Consider the following 15658-nt stretch of genomic DNA (forward strand, 5'->3'; position numbering starts at 1 on the left):
CCTGCAAAACTGTGTGGACGCACTCCTGTGGCCCATACACCCCCCTCATGTAAATTTTGCAATAGTCCTTTTCTCAGAATATCCCTTTGAATTGAATCACGTGTTATCCATGCCGCGTTTATAGAGTCAGTCACCCCGCCGACTGACTGGAGCCATGTGATTTCACTCACCCCGGCGGTGCGAACGGTTTTAAACGTTCGACGCCTGGCAGCGTTCTGATGCTTCAAACCGTCATAAACATGATGGACTGATTCTGGGCTTAAGGAGAAACGCTGAGCCAAGAACCCAGAATTGGCATTTTTTCCATTTCAGAAATAGAATCAGAATCGGTTCCACCAAGTACATTTTCATATACAAAAAAATCATGGTGAGGATTGGTGCATTGCTATATAGACAATTATCATAAAAATAATGGAAAAAATGAAAAATAGAATATAAAATATTAAATTAATAAAATATATAGAAATAGCCAGAAACACAGCACACAAATAGCCAAAAATCTAGAGTATACAGAATATACAAAGTGTAATTCTATGCATGTGGTGGTATGGTGGTATATTTATACCATTCTAATTAGTGGGTATTGGCATAGGAAACTATTGGCAACAGTAAACAGTAAACTTAAGGGTCCCGGTACAAACTCCATTCGATCCACTTCAAAGGGAATTAAAAATTATATCCTCTATCATCTGCTTTGATTTATTAATATTCTTTGAAGAAATCAAAGTGCCACCCATCCCGTAAATTACAGAATGGTGGCAATCAAATCTTGTGTCCCGTTTTGAATGAATACGGCATTTAAATCTAAACTATCTCAAATAAAATTATAAAAAGTTTTACCTGACAAAGATTTAACTTGGACTTAAATGTCCATGTTGCCATGCGTAATGTCTGCACGATACGGTTTGCAGCGCCCGATCGGACTCAAGACTCAAACGCACGAATCGTTTTTGGTTGAGGATTCAATTCATTCCGTCCACTTCAAATAGTCGGTCAAAAACAGCGAATTGTTTGGGAACGACCTGGCACTTACGCACTCGTTGCACCATTAAGACCTTTTCATAATCGTGCATTGATGGAAGGGAAGGGGTTGGTGGTTGCGGAATATAATTGCCTTTGGGAAGTGGGAAACATTGACGGCTGCTGCGTCTCCCCATTAAAGGCATTTTACCGGGCCTTGGTGGTGAATAGAGGAAATTAATGCTGTGCTCTATTTATAATAAACTACCCCCACCAGTTCTTTATCCTGTGAGGGAGGTGGAGGTGGCTGTGTGTGCAGGGTGTAGCAGTGCATTGACCATTAAATCAGAGCACACACAATTGTCCACAGCGAGTGTAGATCGAATTATGATACAGTGCGGGGGGTCGCTCCGAGCCCAGATGTGTGCAGGTGTAGATTAAATTAAGATAAAACATAGCGTTGTGGCATTACGTGCCACTCTAAGTGTGTGTGTGTGTGTGTGTGTGTGTGTGTGTGTGTGTGTGTGTGTGTGTGCGCGCACGTGCGCACACGCGCATGTGTGCGTGTGCGGTGTTATCTGCCTGCTCAGGAACACTTTATCCTGTGTCTCATTAAAGCTACTGTACATATTTTAGGGTGAAATAGTTAAAATCCTTGTAATCTTTTTTTATTTATTTATTATTTATTTATTTTTTATTGGGATTGACCCGAACAATCCTGAATTAAACCAGGGAGCATGACTTCAGACAGTGAGACCCTCCACATTCTGAGTGTCGACAGGAAATGATACACGCATTAAAAATATCCAGAGGAGGACACCACAAGATCTGCTGCAAAAAAATGAAATGGTCTGGAAGTCAGAAGGAGAAGGAGACATAAAAAGCAGATTTAAAAGAAGATACATATAGTATCCATGGTCACCATTGACTGAATGTCTTCTTGTCAATTGGGTGATTTATCTAAGTGATGGTAGAGAATTGTAGCGAGAGACTCGGGAGAGAGAGACTTATTTTCGAGTTAATTATTGAAATAAATCTTTTGTCTATTCTTGTTTTATGGGTGAAAACGAACCGAATAACAAAAAAGTTCTTTCCATTTTGCTCAGCCATTATTGCACAATCACTCAGTTACACTCATACATACAGTGGGGCAAAAAAAGTATTTCGTCAGCCACCAATTGTGCAAGTTCTCCCACTTAAAAAGATGAGAGAGGCCTGTTATTTTCATCATAGGTATACCTCAACTATGAGAGACAGAATGGGGGGAAAGAATCCAGTAAATCACATTGTAGGATTTTTAATGAATTAATTGGTAAATTCCTCGGTAAAATAAGTATTTGGTCACCTACAAACAAGCAAGATTTCTGGCTTTCACAGACCTGTAACTTTTTCTTTAAGAGGCTCCTCTGTCCTCCACTCCTTACCTGTATTAATGGCACCTGTTTGAACTCGTCGTCAGTATAAAAGACACCTGTCCACAACCTCAAACAGTCACACTCCAAACTCCACTATGGCCAAGACCAAAGAGCTGTCAAAGGACACCAGAAACAAAATTGTAGACCTGCACCAGGCTGGCAAGACTGGATCTGCAACAGGAAAGCAGCTTGTTGTGAAGAAATCAACTGTGGGAGCAATTATTAGAAAATGGAAGACATACAAGACCACTGATAATCTCCCTCGATCTGGGGCTCCACGCAAGATCTCACCCTGTGGGGTCAAAATGATCACAAGAACGGTGAGCAAACATCCCAGAACCACACAGGGGGACCTAGTGAAGGACCTGCAGAGAGCTGGGACCAAAGTAACAAAGGCTACCATCAGAAACACACTACGCCGCCAGGGACTAAAATCCCGCAGTGCCAGACGTGTCCCCCTGCTTAAGCAAGTACATGTCCAGGCCCGTCTGAAGTTTGCTAGAGAGCATTTGGATGATCCAGAAGAGGATTGGGAGAAAGTCATATGGTCAGATGAAACCAAACTAGAACTTTTTGGTAAAAAGTCAACTTGTCGTGTTTGGAGGAGAAAAAAAGCTGAGTTGCATCCAAAGAACACCATACCCACTGTGAAGCATGGGGGTGGAAACATCATGCTTTGGGGCTGTTTTTCTGCAAAGGGACCAGGACGACTGATCCGTGTAAAGGAAAGAATGAATGGGGCCATGTATCGTGAGATTTTGAGTGAAAACCTCCTTCCATCAGCAAGGGCATTGAAGATGAAACGTGGCTGGGTCTTTCAGCATGACAACGATCCCAAACACACCGCCCAGGCAACGAAGGAGTGGCTTCGTAAGAAGCATTTCAAGGTCCTGGAGTGGCCTAGCCAGTCTCCAGATCTCAACCCCATAGAAAATCTTTGGAGGGAGTTGAAAGTCCGTGTTGCCCAGCGACAGCCCCAAAACATCACTGCTCTAGAGGAGATCTGCATGGAGGAATGGGCCAAAATACCAGCAACAGTGTGTGAAAACCTTGTGAAGACTTACAGAAAACGTTTGACCTCTGTCATTGCAAACAAAGGGTATATAACAAAGTATTGAGATGAACTTTTGTTATTGACCAAATACTTATTTTCCACCATAATTTGCAAATAAATTCTTTAAAAATCAGACAATGTGATTTTCTGGATTTCTTTTCTCATTTTGTCTCTCATAGTTGAGGTATACCTATGATGAAAATAACAGGCCTCTCTCATCTTTTTAAGTGGGAGAACATGCACAATTGGTGGCTGACTAAATATTTTTTTGCCCCACTGTATAATGTTTATTGACTTGTACTATTGAATACCTTCGCTTCTGCTGAATATTATGATATCAAACACTCCATTATAGTTTAAAATATGACAACGCCATGAGCCAATATTCTACAGTAAGCATAAGTGGTAAAGGGATGGTTAACGGAATGAAACAATTGTTATCTTCTGGCCTGAGGGTTGACAAACATGCAGAGGAAAAAGCTCAGATGTGAAGTAAAATGTGTGCGCTGACTAGTAAACGTGCTCAAACTCAATTTGACTCCGATATGGTCATTTTAAAAAGGCTAAAATGTTCAAGCCGAGTGCTTATTTCACGTTTCCTGGTTGTTTTGTCAAGGTTCTTATAGACCACTGCTCCCTCTAGTGGTTGACCATGTTAACGATACACGTTGCCATCTAAGCTGCTCTTTTGATTTGACGCTCCTCAACCTCTTCAACCGTCACATTATTGCCTGAAATCCGTCCTCCTCCGGTCCTTGTAAATGCTTTCGGTTGGATATCTTCTTTTCTCTCCATCCAATATCCACTTACAGGATTGTTCTACACCGTGCCGGCTGATTGGCAAGTTGGCAAACCCCTAGGGATGAGGCGTCTAATTGGTCCGCAAGGCATCGCATGCGCGTGAGACAGCAGGAACTCCGGTGAACAAAGCAGATTGGGGTTTAAAATGCAACAGTCTTACGCTTAAAAAAATAAAATAAAACTAAGAAAACTGGGCACTTACTTTCGAAGTAAGTAGTTACTACATAGTATCCAAGTACCCAAGCAGCAGCATTCTATTTAACATGTACCACATAAATGTGGTAATAAACACTCATGGAAGAAGTACAATGACAGTCACTCTTTCTTGTGCAAATGGTCAAAAAGCATTTATTTCATGTTCGCCTTCATGTCATAATAACAATTAATAGCGATTTACGATTAATCGATTTTAACCATTTTATCCAATTTACAAATTTTCTATCTGCACTGATCTGCAGGTGTAGGTGTGTGTAGGTGTTCTTGTATGAGTGACTGCTGAAAGCTCTGCCAATTAGTCAACATGAATATGAAATAAATAAATGAACAATTCATTAGTTTGCATTGTCTTCCATGAGCTAGTGAAGACAATGTTTATATGGCATCAACATATATTGTTATATTCACATCCAATCACATATATTATATCAATGGGTTTTATTTATTTGGAGTTCAGCAAGCCCGAAGCCAACCTACAGCAAGCCAAAGTGTTCTATCCAAGTTAAATGGAAGCAAGAAAGGCTATTCATCCAGTTTGGTTTGCTTATTACAAACTTTTCAGTATCATAAATACATATTTCTTCCATGTTTTTGGTTATAATTGTCTCATAATTCAGCTATCCATGAAAATGTGGTCCCAGCAACTCGGATTTGTTCAAGACGGCCTATGTTGAAAATGATAGAACGCTTCCTTTTAATTGGCAGTGGGTGGACGAAAATGATGGCAAAGCTCCCAAGCAAGCTCATACGGTTTAGATATCGTATGTGCTGAAATTGCTATTTCAGTTCCATTAATTGTTTAGGCCTGTTGTATATATGGGTTGCCTCTCACCATTTTTTTATCAAAGAAAAGACAATGTAGAAAATTCAAGTACCGTAAATTGCAACACATTGAAGTGCCTGAGAGATTGTATGAGTTGGGTTTCTGTGTGTGCGTGCCACCGATTACACATGTAACCATCACAGAATCTTCACAAAGTACAGAGCATCTCTGCAAACATTTTCCACATACTCGTGATTTTTCTATTCTCTAAAAATAGGTTGCCGAACTTCCAATTGTAAACCAATCACTTGCTTTTGCGGACGTTGTTTGTGAATTGGATTGCACTGCAGTCAACATAGGATAATATGGACACATGCTATTGACCCTTTTTTAGACAGGGCAAATGGAAGCAATGGTTATTGACTGAAGAGCAATTTCCAAGGCACTTACTGTGAGAACTGGTCCACCACCGGGGCGCGGAGCTATTTCAATGGAATTGCACACAGTATGTATGTATATGTATATTTGTCTGCTTATATATTCCAAATCTTGTATTTCATGTGCAGGAGATCCAAGTCCCCAATTATCTAATTTGTTTACAATTATAACTCCCTCTGAAATACAAATATTTCAGACCTCATCATGAGAAATTATAGGTCCTGGCACCTCGTTATCATTCATTTTGTCTGGAGAATTGTGGCTTGAAATATTTATTTCTATGTATGTTTTTATTTATACAGTTTATATATGCACATGTGTCTATGTATACAGTATATGTATGCTTATTTGGATTCAAGATGTTTATTTATCACAATCATACATATATACAGTGAAATGTTATTGCAACACACCCGGACATTGTGCACAATAAGTACTAACACAGTAGCTAACTGCTTACTGACTAACTAAACGAACTGAACTTACTGATTCCTTAAACGTAGTGCAGTTAGTATTAGAATAAAATATGAGTAAAGAGGTAATATACTGAACGGGAATACAAAAAAGAAATAACAGGAACAGACTATTATGTATATACAGATATGTGCAGTACCTCTGATTGGTGCGACCACTGCTTTACGTCCCTTGTCACTACTGTTCCATGTACGAAGGCTTGTAAACAGGAAGTAACGAGATGGCGGCGTTATCGTATTTCCCGAAAGCAGGGAGCGTGACGGTCTTGTATGCGTTCTTGTACGGTCTGGAGCAATAGTCCAAAGTTCTTTCTTCCCTGGTGGCATGTGTTGGCGGAAATTAGGCAGAACTTTTTTAAGGTTCACCCTGTTAAAGTCTCGAGTCACCACCACAGCCGCGTCGGGATGTTGGTTTTGAAGTCCGCACAACACATTGTATAGCAGGTCCGATAGTGCTGTGTCGGTGTCCGCTTGCGGTGGAATATAAACGGCTGTGATGATGACTGTGCTGGATTCCCGGGGGAGGTAGAACGGACGGCATGAGATGGTCAGCTGTTCCAGATTCAGCAAGCAGGAGCGGGAGAGTCTTGATGTTGTTGCGGTTACACCAGCTGCTGTTGATGCTGAGGCGCACGCCTCCACCTTGGATTTCCCCGACTCCCCCGATCTGTCGGCGTGGAACACGGAGAAGGCCTCGGCTGGAAGAATGGCTTGGTCTTGCACCAGCGCGTTCAGCCATGTCTCTCCGTCAGGCAGAGGACACAACAGTTTCTCGTATCCCGTTGGAATGTAATCATCAAGGTCACCCATCTTGTTTTCCACGGACTGGACATTGGCATGAATGGCCATTTAAATATGTTTTTTTTTTTTTGTGGTCAACGGCTCAGAAATTCAGTCGATTAGTCGACGAGCTGTATCGTTGTCACCTCAGCTTGGCTAAAATGATGCCACACTTCACTCCGTCTCGGCTCCACCTACCTCGCTGACCACTGCCGTTTTAACATGATGCGTGTGCTACACTAAGTAGAGTCAGGGGAAAAAAGTTGTGCCCAAGTTGACCATCGAATTAGTCGACTAATCATGACCCCGTGTGTGTGTGTGTGTGTCTGTGTGTGTCTGTGTGTGTGTGTGTGTGTGTGTGTGTGAATATATATATCTCATGACTATACAATACCATTAAAGATTGGGCAGTGGTCCAGTGCTACCAGCATTGTATTTTTTGAATAAATAACCCAAATTTACCTGGATGAATGGTTTTTTTTTCACTGCAAGGACTTGAAGGATTAAACTTGTTTCTTTTTGTTTTGTTGTTTTTATCACTATCAGACTGTCAAGTCGCAGCGAAGACGCTGCACCTTGGCTCTGTGAGGCATTTAGGCCCTTTAGGGGTAAATGTCAAATTAGCTGTTAAATGAGTGTTTTGAAGTGATAAGGAGTGAAGGAAGAAAAAAAAATCCTAATTAACTGTTGGGGAAAAAAATGTTTCTTCATCAAACGTAAGAGACCTAATGAGGTGCCAACAGCAGGCGCTAATGCGCTGGCTCTTGGCAGACATGTTCCAGAATGGTTCTCGCGATCGGTCTGTCCACAAATCTCACCCCGTGCTCCCTTCTCTTCTCTACATTGCAGATGTGACTCAGAAAACCGTTACCTTGGCAACCCTCTCCGAGGAACCTGCTACTGTGAGTAATACTCCAGACACAGACACACACGATTATTTCAAAATATTATTCTCATTATTCTTATTGTAACTTTTTGTCTCTCTGTATTTTTGTTTTTTTATTATTATTATTATGATAAAAATTTAGCTAATAACCATTGTGAGCATGCGTCAAAATTGTCCAAAAAACATGATTCCCTCAATCAATCAATCAAACACACACACACACACACACACACACACACACACACACACACACACACACACACACACACACACACACACACACACACACACACACACACACACACACACACACACACACACACACACACACACACACACACACACACGTGCAGCCTTCCTAAACCCCATTAAGCCAATGACTCAATTGTATTGATTAATCAAGTAGTTGCATACATCCTACCCTCCTTTTTTTGAAATCCGTTTTCATCCTCCATCCACCTCCGTTGGCGGCAGATGGAGCGCTGGCGTGGTGAGATAATAACTTGTGGTGGGAAGTGTCAGCTTGGTCATAAGCGGCGGCAAGGGGAGTAGGTGAGGCCCCATCCGGCAAACGGAGGAGTCGCAAAGCCTCGACTCGTCCACTCGCTGACTCACGCTTTCACCCTCAGAGTTGGTCACACGAGGCAAATGTCAGGGAAAAATGACTCAGAGGACCAAAGAGTCGCATGGAATCACGGGAAAATCGAAAGTTTTCACGTCCTACATGTTCTCAAATCTCTACGTTCATTTGCAGCGAATCGTCAGTGTTGTGTAAAAACTGTGATGACGCATTTTCTATATATATATATATCTCTGCATGTCGTGATGATATATAATTTCGTCCCCTGTCGCCCCCAGCCCTTATTGTACAGTTTAGTCCTGTCCCCCACACATCCACATGTATCGTCTGGTGATAAAGATCTACACTCACCCATTTGGGGTGTGTGTGTGTGTGTGTGTGTGTGTGTGTGTGTGTGTGTGTGTGTGTGTGTGTGTGTGTGTGTGTGTGCGTGGGCGCGTGTGTGTGTGTGTGTGCGCGTGTGTGTGTCTTTGGACCCAGAGCATTGTCCTTGGCCCCCCATGAACAACAGTGCTATTACCAAGACTCCCCTTTTGAAATGTCGCAGTTTGGAATCCGTCTCAATGAGTGTTCACCTTGGGACTCTGATATATATATACACCCCCCCCCCCCACTGATCTTTATTGTTATAAAGCCTCAGTTGCTGTGTACTACAACGTAGTACATGCTCGTTCACGTCAAACGCGCGAGCCGGGCACTCTTAATAATTGGTGGTTTGGGCCAGACCTCCCTGTTTGTTAAAACATGAAACTCTCACATGAAATTTAATGGTTTCAACGAATAAACCAACTAATGAGCCGACGGGGGTTCAAATGAACAATCTCGACATCAAATGGAATAGATTTAACGAGCGAACCAACGGATAAACAATAGCTCTGGACATTAAAATGGAATAGTTTGAACGAACAACCAAGCGCCATTGCCAAGATATTCCCTAGTTTATTCCACACAATGTCACGTTCATGTAAATTAACAGAGGTACCAGGTGCGGAGGGTCTCCTTTCCCTTCCCTGCCTTTGTTGAAAAGTTCCTATTGTTTTCCCATTGTTCCCTTTCTGAATAGACAACCTGCTGATCGACTACCAGTTCACCTTCAGCCTCATCCAAGAGGACGACCACCACTACACGGCCATCAACTTCATGGCCTCGCCCGAGCAGGTAAGCAAAAAGTGTGGTCCAAGTCAATCGGTCAATCAGTTTTTTCTCTGGTAGAAGTATAAAGGCATCATTTTACTTTCACAGAGCTTTTTCCAGGTGTTCTAATGACTAAATTGGACGGCACTTGTCCCTATAATGGTTCAAGTACAACTGGAGCTCCTGTGTACAGCTAATGGATGTTAATTACCATACATAACTCTATTCAACGCATTTGCCGAAGCAATGACAGCATTTGAATAGGAATAAAAATAAAAAAAACAGTGCCGCACATAATGGATTGATTGTTAAAGTGCGTTCAAGCCCTGACTGGAATGAAAAAAAAAAAAAAATAGTTTTATAAGTTGTATGTGATACTAAATTTTAATTTTTGACTAAATGAAATAGACTTGTAAATGATGTACTCTTCCCCCCACTTGTGCAAATGTACTTATTTTATTTATTTATGTACGAGATTAAGGTCCTGTTGGTTTTACGTTCTCCTTGGCAGGCCAACAAGAACCTGGACATGTCCATCAACGCGTCCAACAACTTCAACCTCAACATCACCTGGTCGGTGGGATCCACAGGTAGGCTCCCCTGCTTCGGGACCCATTCACTTCAAATGGCAAGGAAGCGTCGGATGGAAATGGCATTGTTAGAATCCAGACAAGCTCCCAGTGAAGGATTTGTGTTTATCCTCGACACTGACATTTTACTCATTTCACAAAGCATTTTTTTGTAATCCCCAAGAGCTTCATTCATTTCCATTGATCTTTTTCTCGATTATATTTTTCTTTCTATCGAATTGTGCTTTGTAAGCGATGTTGGTTGGGTTGTTTTGTGTGATTTGTACAGTAGGGGTTTTGCTCCTCAACGAAGAGAAAGACACTCACTAGGGCTGTGAGCGATCGAATTCAAACCGACATCGCAATGTAAAATAACTCATTTTTCTAATCGCAAAGGCTGCGATGTAAAAAAAAAACAAAAAAAAAAAAAACAACAATGTTTAAAAAATAATAATTATAATTATGTCGCATGATCTAAAGCAGTGATACTCAACCCGCGGAACACGAGCCGTATGAGGCTCTTTTAAGATAAAGATAAAAATACTTGATTAATCCCCAAAGGGAAATTCCAGTGTTGCAGCAGCAATGACATACATGACAAAACACACATCATTTACAAAAACACACATTGTTTTTGATCCACGTATACATTTAATACAACTATATAAATAAAATAATATATAAATAGTAATAAAATAAATAAATAGAATAAAATATCATTTCACTTAGTGAAAGGTAAAGCTTAAAAGTGGAAGTTAAATGTGAAGTAAAAACGGGCCTTGTGCATTGGCATTCAGAGGAGGAGTTTCCTCTCCTGGCAGAGAGGGGAGTCATTGTAGGTGGCTATTGCGGTGAGCAGCAATGACCTCCTGTAACGGTCCTTATTGCAGCGGGGCTGAGGGCTGAAGACACTCTGTTGTCTGACCAGTGGGTTGTATAGGGGGTGTGCAGTGCTGTCCATGATGCTGAGCAGCTTGTGCAACATCCTTCTCGCTGACGTGAAACAGCGGTTTGCGGCTCTCTAAAAGAGTATTTCAGTCAGTTTTGTCGGGGACGTTGTCTGCAGTCTTCAAAACTGAATTTCCCATTCGACACATCACCCTATGACGGCTTTGAGAGAGAGCGCGTCTGTAGAGATCAGTTTCCTGGTAGTGATCAATGATGTGTTAACCGTGTGATCAATGGCTGATCACCTGGCTTCCACTGGCAATTTTATTATTAATAATTTGTATTTAATTACATTATTACCGTATATAGATAATAACCTGGAGCCGCAACTTTTCACCGGACTCCCGACCGTGCCTCGCCAGACCACCGTGTTCAAATCCTCCAAGCGCCACAACAGCCTCCGGGCAGTTAATAAATAGTAAAAAACAACTTTTACATCAATCCACAGTAGTGCGAAATCCCAGAGAACATGGCGTCTACCGCAGCAGCCATGCGCAGTAGTAGATCTCTACGTAACTTTCGGTTTGCCATTACACATTTTGGACATAATTTGTGTATAATAACACATAATGAATTTGTGATTGCAATGGTAATAAAAACGTGGTATTAATAAAATGGTAATGGTAATAATAATACATTTCAACTATTGCATACATCATGCTTTTCATTCCGTATTAAGATTTTAGTAGTCTTATTTAAAAATGCATAATGGTTTGATGGAGGAAAGGGACGTTTCATAAATGTGGCTCTTGTGAAAACATTTTTTTGTTAATGTGGCTCCTGAGCTGGGAAAGGTTGAGTGCCACTGCTCAAGAATGATGTATTGCTTGTGTTTAGTGAATACTACAGAAGATAAGGAACTTAAAAAAAAAGAATCGCACACTAAATCGCAATCGCTATATTGGTCAAAAAATAAATAAATAAATCCCAATTTCATTATTTTCCCAAATCGCTCAGCCTTACTCCACAAAGCTTTCTGAAGGCTCATTTTGTTTCTGCCGTGAAAGCACGTCTGTTCCTTTCGATAGTCTGCTATATCCACAACTCGGCTGATGGCAGATCTTTTATATCCTGTCAGTGGGCAATTTTTCAAACAATGCTGATCAAATTTTTCTATCTCTTGGAGACAATCTCGAATCTCTCGAACGCGGCTTCTAAACTGTTGATATAGTCTTAAGTATCGATCGCTGCCTCACTCCACAGCGTTCTCGCAGGGTTTTGTGCCGTTCGGCGGAGGCGAGTTTAGAAGCCAGCTCGGCCGCATGGTCGTTCGCATGTGTCGATACCTAAGTACTTATTCTTCTGTCGTCGTTGGACTTCATCTGTCGCAGCCCTGTCCTTTTCCAAGCGGAGAATTGAATAAAGGCCAAGGACAAATGCCTCAAATGGGCCCAAATGCAAACCGGGAGGATTACATTTGTTAAAAGGCTAGTGTCTGTCATATCCAGGCCCCCTATACCATCTGAGAACCGACTAAACGTAATGCAAATGCATGTACTTCGCCCTGCACCGAGACGCCTGCTCCAAAAAACTCCCCGTTGCTCCTCTGGATGTATTTTTTTTTCCTTTTAATTTATCATCCACTCAATTCCACTAAGTGGTCTGTTTGCGTTGGCAGAAGTGAAGGAAAGCCAGACTTTATTGTAAAAGACATGCGCACGTCCTTGCATTGTAATAAATGACTCGCGACGTTAATAGTCGGATAAAATGGATGCGTTTCCGTCTGCGAGCGTGCGAATCGCTGCCAGTCGAGGTAGATATTTTCGGTCCCCCAGAGGAGAAGACTCACAAGGACACTGCAGTTGTCCAGCGCAACTATTTATCTCCTCCTCCGCCCCTCAGCCCGTCCTTCGTCTTTCCTCTTTTGCGCCCTCCCCCCCGCCACCCAACAACATTGACATTTTCCCGCTGCAAGCACAGGTTAACCTCCCGCTTGGCCCGATGCCACCTCAAACTTTTCTGAGCGCTGTCATTAATATTTCGAGGTCCAAAAGATATATTCTGTCTCAGACGCAAGAGGGGGAAACAGCCCTTTTACCATCGGCTACGGCGCGGAGCGTCGTCTGGAAGGTGGGGGGTGAGGGCGAAGTGGAGGTTGGGGCGGGGGTGGGCGGGAGTGATTTCAATTAAGATAAACGTTCTCACGTAGCCGCACTCAAGCTGTCATTTTAAGCTCTTTTGTTTCAGAGCCGTGGGCCGGAATGTTGATATTGGGAACCTGCCGGCTCGAGGCGAGAATAAGAAATCGCCTGAAACATTTAGATGGATGGACAATAGACCCTTTTCCCCCCTTAGGGTTTTGGAGCTCTTCTATTGCATTCCTATAGGGTCATTATTAAAAGCCATATTTAAACATTACATTTCATGAAAATTGACATTTAAGGCCCGAAGCTATTTAATTAATGGGCTTTGTGTCGCTATTTTTAACTTTCCTCTGTTTTTCCATTGCCTTTTTGTCTGAGCATCCACTTCCTTTCTATAACATATTTCATTACGTATTCTAATGGTGCATTTGAAGGTTTCTGAGTCCTTGTTAGTGAGCATAACCTAATATGAACAAAACCCTCTAATGATAAATTAATTTGAATCATTGCATGCTGGCTTGCTTGCCTTAAGTTACATGTACAAATGACTTGGTTAACTTATATAAACAAATGACTTCATAAGCTTACATGTACAAATAGCTTAGTTGCTTAGTTTTTCCTTTTTTCCCCCCAATTCAGTAGTTTGACATCTTACCCAGAATGGCATATCGATGTGAGTGCACGAAAATGGCTCCACACAATTTCATTATCGCCTTCAATTTAAAATCAGCAACATTTACTCGTTTGTTTTGCCTGCAAGTCGTTCATATTTCTCGGCCTCATTTTATCCGTCAATGGGATCCCGCGGGAACTATTTTCGGCGGCATAATCTGTTTTCTGAAATTACTATTACTTTGATAACTAGCCCTTCTTCGTAGAACAGTGGTATGAATGCAACGTCACCAGCAGATCACGGTCATGCTGTCCTGCTGAATATGCTCTCACTTACACTGCTCATATACAGTATAACAGCACTCTGGTCATATTGCTTGGCTAGAGTGACTTATCAACTAAATATTTACTCCCTATGCCTTACAGCTGGAACCATATCAGGAGAGGAGGTGCCCATCGTGTCCAAAACCAACATCAAAGAATACAGAGACAGTTTCTCCTGCGAGAAGTTCACCTTCAGAAGCAACCCCAACATCACCTTTTACGTCTACGTCAGCAACTTCTCATGGCCGATCAAGATCCAGGTGAGGGCTTGTCAGTCGTCTGCCTGAGGGCAGCCTTGTAGCCGGCACCAAGTCACGACTCAAGTCCAGCTCAAGACCAATTGGGCTGAACGTTGAGTTAAGGCCAATGCCAGGACTGTGGTCGAAAAAGAAAAGAAAACAATAGAAAACCGAGCCTCTGTGTGCTTTTTGGCACTTTTTGGCGTTTCCTTTCATTTCAGACACTGGTACATGCCCGTTCAAAATGCGTAACTTTCTAAGACATTTGAACGGCGCAGTTCTGACAGTCCTGTGTGGACTGGAATGGAACGCGAAACTCCTGGTTAAAGTCAGTACACCAGGGAAACTCTTTGTGACCTGAAGCCCCGCCCCCCTGCCGGCTCGCCGTTCGCTTGTTTCTTCAAAGTTTATTCATATTACCCAAATCTGACACTGCACTTCCTTTCGTCTCCAGCAATACACCCGGTTGTCGAGATAATATTGCCTCGGGACATACTGTATAATCAGAAAGAGACAGACAGTTCAAGACAGACATCGCGATTCCTTCCTTTATAGTTTGATAGATGAACAAAAATAATACATTGATTGGAAATAATATTGAGTCGGCGTTAAATCCGGGTCAATACACAGGCAGCATGTAATCCTTCGAAATGACTCGAGTACTACGTCAGATAATATCTTCAACAAATATAACAGTAAAGATCACCAAACGACTAAAACGTGTATGGGTCCAACGCGTCTCACAGTGTTGACAGGGTGCGCGGGGCCTTTGGACAAAGTGTTGAATTGCAGCACAAACGACGCCACCGCGCGTACGACGAATAAACTTTGATTAGGAGTTGCGAAAGTGCAAACCTGGATAGCCGTCAAAAGGGGGGACGGCTCCATCACAGTTTGGGGCGATGACATGAGCACATGCTTTGCCTCATTATAATTATATGGCAAATCAGCCCCAGACATTGTTGGGAGTTGGCAGGTGTGTATTTAGCGAAGCATCTCTCAACCTTCCCCTGCTGCCCTTTTGGATTTCTGTTAAACCTGCCGCCAAACACACCGAAAATAATCACGCTTTAGTCGCATTTCCCTGTGTATTCCATTATTGTTCTATGTATACAGCCTGTTGTGAATAATACATCCATAATTGGAGCGTTATGTGCATGTTTATCTGCATAGTGCATTTCATACACAAGGGCCATTCAAAGTGCTTGACATATGACATAAAAGGGATTATCTAAAGCAACGGAAAATAAAAGCATGGACGCAAAAAGCTAAAAACCTACATAGAGATAATAAAGTCACAGAGAATAAAAGTTTACAGAGAGTCCTTTTTAATAATAAGGCTGGATCACAACCCCGCCCCCTTATTTAAGGGTCCTGGTTGT

General features: G+C 42.0%; 1 protein-coding gene across 1 annotated transcript in view; it reads left to right on the plus strand.

The window, feature by feature from the left end:
* Positions 1 to 15658, plus strand: part of atrnl1b (attractin-like 1b) — a gene marked incomplete at both ends in the record, with an annotated part of 106616 nt that overhangs the window by 45381 nt on the left and 45577 nt on the right. Inside the window, 4 exons of the mRNA XM_080021221.1 lie at positions 7750 to 7802; positions 9430 to 9524; positions 10012 to 10090; positions 14140 to 14297. Of these exons, the coding sequence (XP_079877347.1) occupies positions 7750 to 7802; positions 9430 to 9524; positions 10012 to 10090; positions 14140 to 14297 (385 nt within the window). The remainder of the gene's footprint in view (positions 1 to 7749; positions 7803 to 9429; positions 9525 to 10011; positions 10091 to 14139; positions 14298 to 15658) is intronic.

The sequence above is a fragment of the Zeus faber genome, assembly GCF_960531495.2.
Source record: "Zeus faber genome assembly, chromosome: 20".
Classification (NCBI taxonomy): domain Eukaryota; kingdom Metazoa; phylum Chordata; class Actinopteri; order Zeiformes; family Zeidae; genus Zeus; species Zeus faber.